This window comes from Peromyscus californicus, unplaced genomic scaffold, assembly GCF_007827085.1.
Source record: "Peromyscus californicus insignis strain IS unplaced genomic scaffold, ASM782708v3 Scaffold_4__1_contigs__length_199733344, whole genome shotgun sequence".
Taxonomy (NCBI): domain Eukaryota; kingdom Metazoa; phylum Chordata; class Mammalia; order Rodentia; family Cricetidae; genus Peromyscus; species Peromyscus californicus.
In genome coordinates this window covers 4,878,412-4,894,793 of record NW_026294562.1, presented here as the reverse complement: position 1 = coordinate 4,894,793, position 16,382 = coordinate 4,878,412, and the positions used below count along the sequence as shown (strand labels likewise).

At 48.1% G+C, this 16,382-nt stretch overlaps 1 protein-coding gene and 2 long non-coding RNA genes across 10 annotated transcripts in view; all 3 read left to right on the top strand.

Annotated features, from left to right (window-relative positions):
- Positions 1-243: 243 nt before the first annotated feature.
- LOC128094280 (uncharacterized) lies at positions 244-4,361 on the top strand. The gene is made up of 3 exons (XR_008212909.1): positions 244-419; positions 2,738-3,747; positions 4,195-4,361. It is a non-coding gene; the product is annotated as an uncharacterized LOC128094280 (long non-coding RNA).
- Positions 4,362-11,532: 7,171 nt separating this feature from the next.
- Positions 11,533-16,382, top strand: part of LOC128124479 (uncharacterized) — a 53,629-nt gene continuing 48,779 nt past the window's right edge. For all 8 annotated transcript variants that reach the window (XR_008222888.1, XR_008222893.1, XR_008222889.1 and 5 more), the window contains exon 1: positions 11,533-11,943. This is a non-coding gene — a long non-coding RNA (uncharacterized LOC128124479). The remainder of the gene's footprint in view (positions 11,944-16,382) is intronic.
- Adrb1 (adrenoceptor beta 1) lies at positions 12,554-15,450 on the top strand. Its single transcript, XM_052760791.1, has one exon. It carries the CDS (start codon positions 12,660-12,662, stop codon positions 14,058-14,060), a length of 1,401 nt encoding a protein of 466 aa, XP_052616751.1. The 5' UTR covers positions 12,554-12,659; the 3' UTR covers positions 14,061-15,450.

Sequence of the window (16,382 nt, the reverse complement as noted above, 5' to 3'; positions counted from 1 at the left end):
TTAAGTTAAAAATACAGTTGCACAAACAGATGACTAAATAATACACAGACCCACAGATTCGAGCTTTTAAGTGCTATCTTACATAAGATTTTTCAGCTAAACTAGCCCAGCCATTAAAAAAAACCCTCACATATGACATTTTTAAAAATAGAGAATCAAATACATCTAAATCCATGCTGTTTATGTAACACAGATATAGCAGATCTATCCAGGGAGGAGTTGGCATTGGTACTTATAGAATGGCATACTATGTTAGCGTGATCCCTGGATTTTTCCTACTTGGAAATCATGGGCATCTGCTTGCACATTCAGCTCCTGACGTGGAGGGATCCATGACAGGCTGAGCCAGACTTAGAATCGGATGGGAAGACAAGTCATTGGTGACAGCACTTGGACCTCAGTTAGGTGACGATTCGGAGGTAGGGTTGTTCTGCATAAATCTGAGGTTTGTTTGGTTCATGGCCAGGCACAGATTAAGATGATGTTGGTTTGGAGGACAGGGAGATGTCTCAGTGGGTAGAGTGCTGTCTGTTCGAGCATAAGGCTGTCTCAGTGGGCAGAGAGCTGTCTGTGTGAGCACAAGGGTGTCTGTCTGAGCACAAGGCTGTCTCAGTGGGTAGGGCACTGTCTGTGTGAGCACAAGGCTGTCTGAGTGGGTAGAACACTGTGTGATCACAAGGCTGTCTCAGTGGTAGAGGGCTGTCTGTGTGAGCACAAGGCTGTCTGTGTGAGCACAAGGCTGTCTGTGTGAGCACAAGGCTGTCTCAGTGGTAGAGGGCTGTCTGTGTGAGTACAAGGCTGTCTGTCTCAGTGAGTAGAGCACTGTCTGTGTGAGCACAAGGCTGTCTGTGTGAGCACAAGGCTGTCTCAGTGGGTAGAGGGCTGTCTGCGTGAGCACAAGGCTGTCTGAGTGGGTGGAGCACTGTCTGTGTGAGCACAAGGCTGTCTGAGTGGGTGGAGCACTGTCTGTGTGAGCACAAGGCTGTCTCAGTGGTAGAGGGCTGTCTGTGTGATCACAAGGCTGTCTCAGTGGGCAGAGAGCTCTCTGTGTGATCATAAGACTGTCTCAGTGGCAGAGCACTGTCTGTGTGAACACAAGGACCTGAGTTTGAATTCCAAGCACCCACACAAAGTTGGAGGAGCTAGCTCTCCCGTCTGTAACCCTAATGTTTCTATGGCGAGATGAGAGGTGGTGACCCTGAAACCTGGTGGATTAGTGGCAAACAATGGAGAGAGCCTGTCTTAAGCAGATAGAGCTAGAGGACTGACTGCCACGCAAGGTTGTCCTCTGACCCCCTTACATGCATGCTTGCATTCACACATACAAACACCCATGTACGCAGTACACCACACACATGTCCCATGTACACACCAATATTTTACAATATTGTTTGTTTTGGTTATTGGTATACAGTGGAGAGTTGGTACACAGTTTAAGAACACATAAGATATCCATGGAACTTCAGATTCCCTATAATTGTGTGTGTGTGTGTGTGTGTGTGTGTGTGTGTGTGTGTGTGTGTGTGTTACTGAGATTAAATCCTTTGTGCATGCTAGACAAATACTATGGAGCTGCTCCTATAATAAATCTAAAGCTAAATCAAGATGCTGAAAGGAGCTATTTCCTCACTGATATTTTAGGATCTGAAACACTTTGTGGATCAAAGTCTTAACTTCAAGGTCATAAAACCCTGGTTTCACTAGGTTCTGTGTGAGTACCTGGCCTCACCTGGCCTCAAAGGCTGGCTTTGTTCTTTGGTTATAAAGGTTTGTTGTATTTTTTCCCTACATGGTTATTTGCTGTCTGTTACACTAATTCTTTCTTGGAAAAAATAACAGCCATGTTGCATCCATGGGAAAAGATTCTGAGTTTGTGTCCACAAGATCAAAGCAGTTTGTAAAAAGAACCCACTGACACAGCAAATGGATTACCTGACTTTTCTTTATGACTCCAAATCACTAGCAGAAAGCTGAGCTGTTTGATCCTGTGTACAAGAAAGTTGTTGAGGTTCATGTCTTCCAATAAAAGCTATGAAACAACAGTTATTCTTCCCCATCTTAAGCACACACATGAGGGAGATACGCCTTACACTCCCCCACTTCTGAGACCCAGGCTGATTCCCCAGCTTATGTGGGCACTTCACATGAAATAATCTCCGTGTTGTATTCATGCAACATTATATCACCATGGTCTGGATTCCACATTTGGGGGTGCTGTCTCAAAATGAAATAGCAATCCTCCTTAGGTCAGCCATTTGTCCCAGAGGTCAATAAATGTGGCATGCACTTTATACAGGTGACTAAGGCTGTGCATAAAGTTTCTTATGCTATAGCTTGAAATATGCACCCAAGAGGTATATCGGACTCGAAATCCTTGGTGCTTTACAACGTGATCTTATTTGGAATTAGTCTTTACAGAGACTGGTGAATAACCATGAGATCATTAGAGCTGACCCTGATCCGATATGACAAGTGAGAAAGAAATGTTGGGGCACAGAGACAGAAACAGAAGAAGGTGGCCTTCCACAAGCCAAGAAAAGGGGTCTCAGATAGCTCTTTCCCTCACAGCCCTCAGGAGGAGCCAGCTGCCCACACCTCCAGTGTGAGCTTCCAGCAAACTGAGTCATCCTCCATTAGCCCAGGACACTGGGGAATGACAGGCTATTTAAATTCACTTTTTGCATAATTGAAGCAGTATGGAAAATAACTCTCAAATTCTCATCCTCCTGTTTTCTAGGGAAAAAATGTTTCCAAAATATCCTGTTTGAATTCTCAAAGATGGACGTCATAGGAAACATCACGTGACAGCTCTGATAACAGGGATTTATCAGTGACACTGGATGCACAAGAGTCTTGTTTTCAGTAAGTGGCAACAGTGACTTCCTGGTGCTCTCTTCTGATAGGAAATTCCGGGATGGTTTCTCCACTCCTTGCATCATCCACACCCCTTCATCCCAATTTTCTTTTAATCTATTGTGAAAGAACAAAATCTAAACTAAGAAGACATTAAAACTCTAAAGTTAAATTCGTAGTATTAAGTTAGTCTGTAAGATTCTCCCGGAGGCTAACCACATGGACTTGGAAAATCTCCCCTTCTGGTTGGAAAGTCACTCCTTGCCTCCCATCTTCATGGATGAAGGTGTCACAGCCTCAGCTCCACAAATGTGCTGTTGCCTTGACATAAGCTGGTCGCAAGGGAACCTTCCAGACCCACTGGGATCTTGTAAATTTGTACCTTCAAGAGAGCAGCTTGACTAAGTATGGCTGGGAAAATAAATTTCCCTAATAAGAGTTGAGTGGGCTGAGCTTTGCCATTATTGTTTTCTATTTATTTGGAATGGTTGTACCACAGGGGGACCTCTCTGGAATGACCTTTTCATGATGCAAAATTAGTTTGGGAAATTCAAATTCCCCAAATGGAACAATAATAAGATGAAATGGCCACAAAGGAATAAATTTGCCTCTGAAATAAAAAAGTGCTTACCAAATAAGATTCATTAGTGCATGCTCCCACTTTAGAACAGACCTCTCTTCAGCTTCACTGATTAGAAGTTATCTCTTTGGCCACTGCTGTTTTCTTGTATATAACGAGCTTTTTGTATTTTATGACATAATCCTTCTGCTGTCCTCTCGTGGTTTGGTTACTGAAAACAATCCATGGAAGAGCTGATATTTCTGAAGTGCTTGTGATGAGCTGAGAACGATACCACATGTCTCCTGTGCTCTATCATGGCAAACATCTTAGAGGTGGGCATTCTTGTTCCCATTCAACAGATGTCAAAGCTAAGGACTAAAGTATTCACATCACTTATCCTGAGTCATCTAACTGACCTGGCAGAGCATGGATTTTAACTCACACAGTCTGACTCCGTAGCGTTCTTACTCATCAAGGTATATATACACACATCCAGAGAAATACACACACACACACACACACACACACACACACACACACACACACACCTCACACAGACACACATATATTTGAGGTAAATGTCAAAACTAATTACTAAAATTAGTGTAATCTTGCTAAAATGCCATCATTTTAAATTGTGCAGTAAAAACCATCTAAGACACAAATGCGTAGGTTCCAGATGTTTTCAAAATATATCTGTTCTAAAATACTGATTTTCCTCTTTTGGCGTAGTTAATTGTGGGTTTTTAAGTTGCCTAATACGTAAATTTTGTTCTCAGCTGTCTCCTGGAAGAGCCCGCTGCAAACAGCGCCCAGGAGTGAAGATGTGGACCTGTTTCGATCCACTGAGCAGCAGTGGTGAAAGAAGCTCTCCAAACCTTGCTGCAAGCCAGACATGGAGGTGCACATCTGTAATTCCACTAAAGGGGCTCAGGCAGGAAGATGGTGAGTCCCAGGCCAGCACAGGTTTAAGAACTGACAGCCAAGAACAAAAAAATATTTTTTTAAATCTTGCTGCAAAGGAGTCGATGGGCCTCAGTTAAGAGGGAAGGCAGGCAGTGGGTCACAAGTCAGAGGACAGCCATCCCTTTACAGATTGCAGAATTTAAAAAAAAAAAAATATTATGGCAGTACCATCGATGTAACCATCTGGGACAGCAGGATCAATGTCACTGTGAGCACTCTCAGGTCTCGGCAGGGATTTGGCGAGTTAGAGCTCAAGGTACATGTCACTTGACTCCCTAGTCTGGAATGACACTACTCAGGGTACACAAATAATAAAACACGTAGGGCTTGCTTCCAAACGCCCCCAGGGGCTCCAGTGGAGCACTTGACTGACACTCACCAGGGGCACCACAACTCTGGAGCCTCATATTCTCAGGAAGAATTTCTCTTTTTCCACTTACATATTAAAGCTCCAAAGGGCTTAATTGATTAGCTTTTCTCTGGTGTTTCCTGTCTTCAGAGTTAATATTCATGTGGAACTTCTAGAAATCCACACTAACGTGTGTCAACAATGAGATTTTCATTTGTGTGGATGAATGCTATGGCTATCCTAGACCTATTTTACTTAAACCAATAGAAAACGCAAACAAATGTTACATGACAGAGCCATTTCATCTGTTCACAACTGGCCACTTAAAAGCTGACTTCAAGACTTTTCCCAAGTCTCCAAACATATCTCACAATTAAAGTCTGCTCACAAGTAGCAATGGGTGAACAGTGTCTACCAAGATGGGAGATTGGACAGTTAAAGATCAACTCATGGAATTAGGAAGTCAAAAGAGCTGCTCTCACTCCTTGAAAGTGTTCAGATCTTCCTTCTCTTGCTTCAGTTTTCTATGTTCAAGAAGGTAGAGAGAGCAGGGTGGGGGTTAGAGGGAAGGCATTTCTCTACTGGTATGAAAGATAATTTAAATTTAGCAGGAGTCTGAAAAGAAGGTCATTGCCCCCTTAACATTTAATTACAGGATAATCTCTGGTGGGGAAACAAATCTCTTCATCAGATAAAGGTCTCCAGTAGGTTTTATTCAAGGAGAGTCAAAGCTGAGACATTATGGAAAATAAATGTCATGTCAAAGGTTTGATATTTATTTTCAAAGCAAGAAGCCTGACCACAGTGGTTATCAAAAACAAAGTAGTCTTCAGGCTGACTCTGTCCTGCTGGGACAAAGGCCATGGCATGCCTCTATTTACTAAGGTCTGCGCAGACATTTTTACAGTCTGTAGATAAGGAGTATGTTAGTCACAAAAATATCTATACAATACAAAGATGAAAGAAGATGTCTGTTTGGCATTCTCAAAGTAGTAAGTAGAAAGAAAGAAACACAAACAGTTGGCTTTGCCATCCAGCGATGAAGCAGAAAAACAGCCTTTTTCGCCTGTTCCTCTTGGCAAGTTCATTCATTTGGGTGGCCCTGATGACTCCCTTCCATGGCTGAAGGGAAAACACAATGTCCTCTTTTGTTATAGAGAATCTGCTAGACATAACCTTTTAAGTGGTTCCCATTAGTCCACAGAACTTTAGTAAGCATTTTCTACATGGCCAGGACAAATGGGAGGTCAAATGTTTAGAAGACAACATTCCTCTCCTTTGGACACTTACAACCAAGGGCTTTGGAATTCTTGTTGCTATGAACTTGTCAGTGCCTACAACGTAATTGTTTTTTCTGGAACACATTAAGACTGCTAAAAAGAAAACCCAGATTTTTGGTAATTTGCACAGCTTGTTGTCACAAATCTGGACTTGGGCAAATCGAAGGAAATCGGTCAGCCAAGGCTTCTCACCTGTGGTGGCAATATGCACATGAAGGTGGGATTTCAACTGACCAGCCATTCTTCACTCCTTCCACAACTGAGTAACAGCAGAAACCTTGAGGGTTGCTTTCCGGTTTGTGCCTAGCTGCCTTGCATCGGCCTCCTTCCCTTCAGGTTGCTAGTCAGGGCATTAAACAGAGAACGGCTCCTCTCTCTGTTGCTCATAGTTCACTACTGAAATACACTAAGAGAAATTTGGATGGGAGAAGCACACAAGCAAAAATTCTTTCTTTAAAAAGATGGAGTGATTTGCCAGTGAAACAGCCTAGGCAGAGGAGCTTGCCTGGAAGCCTGGAAACCCGAGTTCCATCTTCAAAAACTACGTAAAGGGTGGATGTAGAGAAGCCACACCACAGCCTGCCCTCTGACCCCGCTACCCCACGGCTCCTCACCGTGTGCACTCACACCTACACATAGCAATTTAAAACATATTTTAAATAAGGGCTGGGGGGGTGACTTAGCAGGGAAGAATACTTCCAGAGGACCCAGGTTCAATTCCAGCACCACATGAAATCTCATCTTCATCTATGACTTCAGTTCCAGAGGATCTGATGTCTTCTGGTCTGCTTGGGCATCAGGCACACACACATGATGCACAGACATACATGCAGGTAAAACATTTATACACATAATTAAATTTTTCAAAAATAAAAAGTGGGGTATGGGCTGGCATGTGGTATAGCATTTGCTTACCAGGTATAAGGACCCAAGTTTGATACCAGACACACAGAAAAAAGGAAAAGAACAAAAGGTAAGGTACATATACCAAGTAAGGATATGAAAAAGAAAAATACATGCATATTTATTTTTTAGGAAAAATAATCTTTTAAGTGATTTGTTCGTGATAGGAGAATTAAAAATAGTTCCCTGTTACCGAGCTTCTGAGTCATATGAATATTGAATGTGACAACGAAGGGGGTCACAGTGACTAAGAGAAGCTTATCTAGGGGCATGGACTCTTCTGCACGTCTTGGCGCCCTCTGTGATCTGAAAGGTCACAACGATAAGACAGCCTTCGATGTGTTACGAATACATGGTGCTTAGATTTTTAAAAAATGTCTCTGTACAGTACGTCATTTATTTCACATGTAACGGGGGGGGGGGGGCGCGGGGGAGGCCGAACAGTGAGTCCTTTTGAAAGGTGAAGTCACTAGGGAAGGTCAAATGACGAAGCCAGGCAGGAGCCTGTGTCTTCTGCCTCCCCATCCGAACACTTCAATGCATCCAATTTTCGAAAAATATTATTATTGGCTCCAGCATTGTTCAATGTACTTGTCAGACACACCAGGAAGAGGAGGAGGCAGAGAAGGAGGAAGGAGGTGGGGAGAGGAGAAGCTTTTGAATTTTCCAAATAGCCCCAGCCTTGGCCATGCTTACTGTACACGATCCTCTGTGCTTGTTGTGACCATAGTGGCTACAAACCCAGCATGTGACCTCAAGAGCCAGCCTGAGCCAGGCTGTCCTTCAGTTAGTGAACACTGACTGATCTTGGAGCAGCCATATGGCTTCAGGTGAAACATTGTGTCTCTATCCTTAGGAAGAGCCACTTAGACTCTGATTAGGAGATCTTTTGATTAGTGATACCTTGATTACAAGTAGCTTGGGGTTATTATCAGCCTCCAGGCAAACTTTGCTAACAGATTTTGATACGTTTCCTCGGTTTTCACCTGCCTGTCTCCAGCAGCTGTCTGAATTCTCACCTTGCATTTTCAAGAGTGAAAATAGCCTTGTCAGGTTCATGGTTATAACCACGAGTGGGGTGGAGTGACTATTAATCATTGTTCTATAGTTATTTGACTTGATCTAGAACTTGGAATGAGATTCAAGGCATCAGCAATCTTCCCAGGGTGGAAATGGGGGGTGGGGGGACAGGTAACGTCATGACATTTCCAGTGTTTCAAAGTGCTTAGCTGAGTGTGGCAGTTCAGCACACGTCACCTCAGCGTCTAGGAGCCTAAGACAGGGCTTAAAGCTAGCCTGGACCACAGGATAGAATGGGCTACACAATGAGACTCTGTTTATAAAAGCAGCATTTTGAGGTGCTTATATGGAAATATGGGAATAATAATTATTATGTGAGTTGTAAGTATGAGTAAAGATTCCAAGTTCTGAAATATTCAACCACTTCTCATTCACGCAAAACAATATTTTAATTAAATATGACATTTATGAATCCACATTAAATATTAATTAATGTCAAGTAATTATTAATGAACATAGAATCTGTAAAAATGGTAAGATAGTGCCAACTCTCCATAAGCATATGACCTAGAAAAGGGGAAAAAATCACACAGAGATCAAAATGATTTAAGAGACGTCAAAAGGCAATCTAGCACAGCCACCTGAAACAGCTACTGTAGGTCAGTCAGAGGTCATTTCCAGAAGCAACAGGCAGAGAAGGCAGCAGGAAGAGAGAGAAGCAAGATGAGAATATACCCCAGCTACGGAAAAAGACTGGATCCAAAACCAGGGAAACAATGAAGAACTTCACATGATGGGATCCAGCGTAGAGAGTTCTACACTGTGGGACATCCATGGTGAAAAGCCCATCGATAGGTGGAGCTGGGCTGAGGGGCCTTGAGGTTCTGAACTAAAAAGCCTCTTGGTGACGTCAGCCCTTTGGAAATATTAACTTGGCACTGATACATTAAACTAGGCAGTACATACGTTGCTTTCTGTCAAAACCAGGGCCTTTGCCTGCTAGGCAAATGCTATACAGCTGAGCTACATGCTCAGCCCTGCAGTGTGAGATTAAATGGAATGAGGAGAATTAGTGACTGAGAGCACACTCTCCTGTGGAGTGCAGGGAGCGAACCCAGAAAGGCGGCCATGGGGTGGGGACTCCGAGGAAGGGTCTCATGATCTCTCAAGTGCTCTGATTAGCACTAGAACTTTCTCCTATTTTCTGAAGTATTGCTAAACCTGTGGGTTCCTACGCACTGATCCACCTTGAGTGGCAAGTAGAAAAGATTTTGACTTGAAACCTCTGACATGGGTGCAAGCTGATGCTGTTTGAACAGGGTTGGCTTGAGGGGTGGAAGCATTAAGCAGTGGTCGGGTGCAACAGGATGAGCACAGTTGCCTTGACAGTGAGCTGCTGTCTGGAGAGCAGGGTGTTACAAATGAAGGTTAACCCCTGGGGGCTTTCCGCTCTGCACAGGAGTCCCTCATCAGATGCAGCGGCCTGGACTTGAACCTCCCAACCTTGGGAATTCTGAGCCAAAATAAACCCCTTCACACATTACCCAGTTTCAGGTGTCCTGCCATAGCAAACAGAAAACAAAACTGAATCAGTAGTTACATTGATCTTCTTCTTAATCTTATATCCTTATCTAAGGATAAAAGTGCTGGCAAAAAGAAGAAGAAAGAAGAAGAAAGAAGAAGAAGAAGAAGAAGAGAAGAAGAAGAAGAAGAAGAAGAAGAAGAGAAAGAAGAAGAAGAAGAAGAAGAAGAAGAAGAAGAGGAGGAGGAGGAGGAGGAGGAGGAGGGGAGAAGGAGGAGGAAGAGGAAGAAGAAGAAGAAGAAGGAGGAGGAGGAGGAGGAGGAAGAGGAAGAAGAAGAAGAAGAAGAAGAAGAAGAAGAAGAAGAAGGAGGAGGAGGAGGAGGAGGAGGAGGAGGAGGAGGAGGAGGAAGAGGAAGAAGAAGAAGAAGAAGAAGAAGAAGAAGAAGAAGAAGAAGAAGAAGAAGAAGAAGAAGAAGAAGAAGAAGAAGAAGAAAGTAAAAATGTTGCCTACATGCTAGCTGAAGCCACACTATTCCAAATTCACCTGCCAGGACAGCTGAGGAAAGTCCCCAAGAATATCTGGGATTCCTCTCTGCTTGCAGCCCTCTACTGAAGGCCCTGTTAGAAAGCCTCCTGGTTCGGAACATTTACACTTGAATGTATTTCTTGCACAGAAATACAGAGAAACTTGATGTAACACCAAATGATCGGGGGAAAGTGCCAGAACCGTGGTCCTGCTGCATGATGTGTTTGTACATATAAATAACACAAGGTTGCTGGCCCCAGCTCCTGACTCAAACCTCTACAGCTCAGTCCTCACCTTATCACTCCCAGAAATACCATGCCCTGGGGTCACGAGGTTGACACACTGCACCCCAATAACAGGACTTAGCAGACTGCCTCTTTCCCACATTCCCTATACCCCAGCCCTCAGAGGCCCTTTCCTGGTCAGCCTCAATGTCAACTTATTTCAAAACACTGTGTGCTTTCAGATTGTCTCCGACACACCCTTCCTCCAAAAGCCTGCGGAAGGGGAGACCCTGACTTGAAAAGGCTGGGGTGACTATGGGTGCCAGCTCCTTCCACCCCTGTGTAGCTCCTGTTCCCAGATTCTCAAAACTCCCCAAGTTGGCAGAAACTGACGCTCGATAAGTCCAGGGCAGGGGTGAATAAACAAAACTCCCCAGTTGTAACACTCTCAATGGTCAAGCTTGAGTCGAAAGCACACCCATGTGTTTGCCTTTATAAAGGGTGTAAGCTCACTCTTTGCTCTAGACAGTTGTGGAGGCATCTTTCTGCCGGTGAGAACCCCAGCCTGGCCACAGGTTGATGCTCCCTCCAGGTGCTATGCTTTTTATTCCAATGCACGAAAGACTCGTGAGCATTACATAACATTATATAACATACCGTACACCCTTCTGAGATGATTGGAAACTGTTTGCTTCTCAAGAACTCAATCACAGATCCCTTTTTTAAAGCCTGAGGTGGGGGTATTCCCAGGGACAAATCAGAGAGGCCCACCCCAGCCCTGAGGTCCATCCTCACCATTCATCATCCAGTCCACCTGAAAAAAAGCTAACCACTCTAGTTTCAGATTCACTTGCCAATGTGAAGGGGAAAATGTGATATAACTTGAAATACTTTCAGATTTAATCGCCTTGGGTGTTTATATATTTTCTTCCCTTGTCTTTCCAAAGCTAATCCCACAGTTTTGAGAATCTGGGAAGTTGGGCAAAGGAGAAAACAGCTATTCTACCAAGAAATCTGAATTCCAGTTCATGACGTCAACCAAAAGGTTCCTTGTGTTGCCTCAGCTCGGATTATAAAACCCTATGGGCGGCAGAGCACAAACGCAGGTGTTAAGGTGTTAATACCAGGGCCAAAAAGTCTGAAGCGCCATTCCGTGTGTTCTTTCTAAGCGGGGTGGTGGTGCCATCTACTCGACTTAGTGTTGCCCTAAACTTCTCCTTTATACTGGGAACACGCCTCGGCGTCATTTTCCTTAGCTGGGGTTGGGGGGAAGGAGGGAGGGGGAGAGAGAGAGAGAGAGAGAGAGAGGAGAGAGAGAGAGAGAGAGAGAGAGAGAGAGAGAGAGAGAGAGAGAGAGAGAGAGAGAGAGAGAGAGACTGGTCCTTGGCGTTGGCTGTCACATCCACAAACCCTCACTTCCTTTCTCCATCGACTGCACTTGAGTGACATACAGCGCAGCTCCGCGCGAGAACAGCGCCCAGAGAGCCTTTCTGACAGATGCGACCCGCCTGGCTGGAAAGTTTCCTCTAACCACTAACACCCACTTCCCATTCCCGCAAGCTGTCGGGCTGGCCGGGTCCTCTCTCCGTCAGGGAAGGGCCAGGCTGCCTGATGGCAGAACCAGTCCCGCGGCTAGACTCCTCCAACCCCAGCGGATAGGCTGTCCAAGGAAGGTACTCCGGCGTCTCCAGAAAGCCAGCAAGATTCCCTTCTCGCTGCAGGGACCTCGGCACCGGAGGTAGAGAGACTCGGGAGCTGCGGGGCGCCGAAGGGAAGGAGGGGAGCTAGGACGGGAGCGGTGCGCCGGAGGCAGAAGGAGAGCTGGGTGCTGGGGCGAGCGGGGACCCCTGGAGGGGGCGGGGGACGCAGGGGCCGGCGGACGCCGCAGGGGGCGCAGCAGTCGCGACTCTGGTAGAAGCCGGAGCAGGAAAGGGCGCGCTCGCTGCAGCCGGTGGGTGCCGGGGAGGTGCTGGCTCCGCAGAACGCCCGGAATCTTTGGAGCCGCTCAAATCGCGGGTAGGAGGGGGTGCCGGGTGTTGGGGGGGGTGGGGGCACCACGGTCGGGGGCGTGCCTTGGCGGCGATTGGCTGCGGGAGCTTGACGCGCGGCCCCGGGGGCTGGCTGGGGGGGGGGGGGGGGGTGGCAGCGGGGGGTGGGGTGGGTGTTGGGTGCCGGAGCTGTCGGCCCCCGCGCGCTCAGAAACATGCTGAGGTCCCGGCGGCTCTTCCAGCAGCGGCAGCGGCTCCAGCAGCAGCGGCGGCGGCGGCGGCGGCGACAGCGCTCGGCTCCGGCGGAGAAGGCGCCCGGCGTCCATGCCTCCGGCCCCGAGCCGCGGCTGCCCTGACCTGGCCGCGACCTCCCCGCGCGGGCCCCGCAGCCCCGGCTCCCGGGGTGTTCCCCCAGCCGCGGCCCAGTCCCGCCACACCCCCCCGCCCCCGGCCTCCGCAGCTCGGCATGGGCGCGGGGGCGCTCGCCCTGGGCGCCTCCGAACCCTGCAACCTGTCGTCGGCCGCGCCGCTGCCCGACGGCGCGGCCACCGCGGCGCGGCTGCTGGTGCTCGCGTCGCCGCCCGCCTCGCTGCTGCCTCCCGCCAGCGAGGGCTCAGCGCCGCTGTCGCAGCAGTGGACTGCGGGCATGGGCCTATTGCTGGCGCTCATCGTGTTGCTCATCGTGGTAGGCAACGTGCTGGTGATCGTGGCCATCGCCAAGACCCCGCGGCTGCAGACGCTCACCAACCTCTTCATCATGTCCCTGGCCAGCGCCGACCTGGTCATGGGACTGCTGGTGGTGCCCTTCGGGGCCACCATAGTGGTGTGGGGCCGCTGGGAGTACGGCTCCTTTTTCTGCGAGCTCTGGACTTCGGTGGACGTGCTGTGTGTGACGGCCAGCATCGAGACCCTGTGTGTCATCGCCCTGGACCGCTACCTCGCCATCACGTCGCCCTTCCGCTACCAGAGCCTGCTGACGCGCGCGCGAGCGCGGGCCCTCGTGTGCACGGTGTGGGCCATCTCGGCTCTGGTGTCCTTTCTGCCCATCCTCATGCACTGGTGGCGGGCCGAGAGCGACGAGGCGCGCCGCTGCTACAACGACCCCAAGTGCTGCGATTTCGTCACCAACCGGGCCTACGCCATCGCCTCGTCCGTCGTCTCCTTCTACGTGCCCCTGTGCATCATGGCCTTCGTGTACCTGAGGGTCTTCCGCGAGGCCCAGAAGCAGGTGAAGAAGATCGACAGTTGCGAGCGCCGCTTCCTCAGCGGTCCGGCCCGGCCGCCCTCACCCGCGCCCTCGCCGTCGCCAGGGCCACCGCGCCCCGCAGACTCGCTGGCCAACGGGCGCTCCAGCAAGCGGCGGCCGTCGCGCCTCGTGGCCCTACGCGAGCAGAAGGCGCTCAAGACGCTGGGCATCATCATGGGTGTGTTCACGCTCTGCTGGCTGCCCTTCTTCCTGGCCAACGTGGTGAAGGCCTTCCACCGCGACCTGGTGCCCGATCGCCTCTTCGTCTTCTTTAACTGGCTGGGCTACGCCAACTCGGCCTTCAACCCCATCATCTACTGCCGCAGCCCCGACTTCCGCAAGGCCTTCCAGCGCCTGCTCTGCTGCGCGCGCCGGGCCGCCCGCAGACGCCGCGCATCCCGCGGGGACCGGCCGCGCGCCTCGGGCTGCCTGGCGGGAGCTGGGCCGCCGCCGTCCCCCGGAGCTCCCTCGGACGACGACGACGACGATGCCGGGGTCACACCACCCGCGCGCCTGCTGGAGCCCTGGGCAGGCTGCAACGGCGGAGCGACGACCGTGGACAGCGATTCGAGCCTGGACGAGCCGGCGCGCCAGGGCTTCTCCTCGGAATCCAAGGTGTAGAGGGCCAGGCTCTCCCGGCGGCGCACGGACGCCGGTCCCTAAGTCCCGGCCTGGACACAGGCTCTGCGTCCCTAGAGGAAGAGAGCTCGCCGGGCCGCCCCTGAGCCGCTCCCCAGGGGAGAGAGGAGACCTCTGTTTACTCAAGACCGAAAGCAGGTGAACTCGAAGCCCACAGATCTATCCGAATCATCCAAAACGTACAGAAAGGCTCCGGACCGACCGTTGCGCAAAAAGGAAAGTTTGGGAGGAGTTGGGAGAGTGTGGCTTTCTGATCGTCTTGGGTTCCTTTCTCTCTGTGGTTCGGCCTTTTGTGTGTACTCGTGATGCACCTTTAGGCTTTGTTTTTGTTTTTGTTTTGGTTTGCTTTGTTTCGTTTTTCCAGATGGGTTTTGACATTTTCTGCAAGGGCCCAAGTGGAAACTAGGTGGGGAGGGTAAGGGGGAGGATTGAAGTCTGTCACCTGGCCTTCCGGTTCCACACCTAGGAACCTAGGCAGCCAGCTCCAGGTTGGGGTGGGGGTGGGAGCTGTGATAATTAGCCAGGAAGTGTTTCCTTTTGCTTTCTAAAGAAATTGCATATTAATTCCGGAGTCCTAGTGTCTCCTATTCTTAAAGCAAAGGGAAAAGATGGACGCGAAGCAGATAAATCTGGTTTGGAGAAACGTTAAGCTATTCGTGGAACACGATTCACCTTGCTTTCTTCTGGAGGGCAAACCCTGTCCCCTGCGCGCCTCGGTGGTCCTGCTGAGGGTTTTCTACCTCACTCTGTGCATATTGCACAGCAAGACAGAAAGACTTGTTTATATTAAACAGCTTATTTATGTATCAATATTAGTTGGAAGGACCAGGCGCCGAGTCTCTCTTTGTGACATGTGACTCTGTCAACTGAAGATAGGACAGAAAAAAAGGAAACAGTTGAGATTATCGCACATGTGGCTAAAAAGAAAGACGACAAAAAAGGGGTGGAAATGCCATTTTGCACAGTGTTAGGCATTGTGAAGTCCATAAAAGATGTTAACTTGCACAAAAATTAAATATTTTTAATGGGATGGGGAGGTGGGCAGACCTTAAAAAGCTAAATAAAATTCAAACTCAATTTCTCTTGTCTATTATATTATTGAGTTGATGCTTTATTGGGAAATTACTTTTTATACTCTTATCATGGTACTGTAACTGTATCCATATTATAAATATTATAATAATATTTACATATTTTTATTATTATTTTTTAATGTCCAAGTGCCCACGTGAATCTGCTGGTAAAATTTAGCACTCGTGTGTATATTCTATTTCCTCTTGTGTATGTGACCAAGTATTTATACTCTGGTACAACTAGCTACTGTGTGAGGAATTGGTCCATGTGCAATAAAACACCAGTGCGGCACAATCAAGGTTATGTACCGTGTGTCTGTCAGGGGTCAGTGATAACAAGGAAGACAGTGTCTGGTTCAAAATACAGACTGGCAGCCCCTTTAGTGTCTCTTCATGACTCAACCACATAGCAAAATGCCTCTAGACCAAATAAGGCGTCCACCTACTGAGAACAGCAGATTTGCCCTAAATGTTCACAGTCGGAGTCAAGGTATTCCAGACAACTTAGGTGCCTTCAAGGTCCCGTCTGCACTTGACTGAAGAAGGGGTTGTACATCTTCTGCAAAGGACAGAGGGTGTGTGTTGGAGGCAGGTAACTCAGTGGTGCCTGCTCACAGAGATACAGGCAGGAGGGGGGGACCCACAGGATAATGCTGCCCACCTGGAATTGGATGAGTAGCTTCCACAGCTTATTTTTGGCTCCCCATTGCAAATCACGGTGGGTTCAGATTTCTCCAGTGGCTGCTTAGGATGAAAAACATGTTCTTCATGGTTAAGCAAAGATGTATAAAAGGGCTTTGGAAGTAAATATTATCTCTCTCCTGTAAGTACCTAGATCCTCTTCAACAGAGGTTCTGGGTGGGCAGGAAAAGCAGACTTAACTTCCCAACTTTCCCTTAACTTTCAAGAGCGTTATAACACCCAATGAATAGAGTATTTTTCATTAAAATTAGTTCCCAAGGAGAGTAAGTAAAATCCCACCCTGAGATTAATTGTACATCCCCAAATCTGTTTATTTAATATGTTTAAACAATCTTTTCATTTCACGGCTGGACCGTAATGTAACCAAAATGAAAAGTATAAGGTTTTGGCTCAGGCTCCACTCTAGGACGAGCAGACAGCTTCTTCCAGGCGAAGGCAGGATTCATCATCCTTTCTCACATGGCCTGTCCGAAAGCTCAGGGGACAGTTGTCTGAAAAGGTTAATGGTGCTGGCCTTTTAGAATACCGG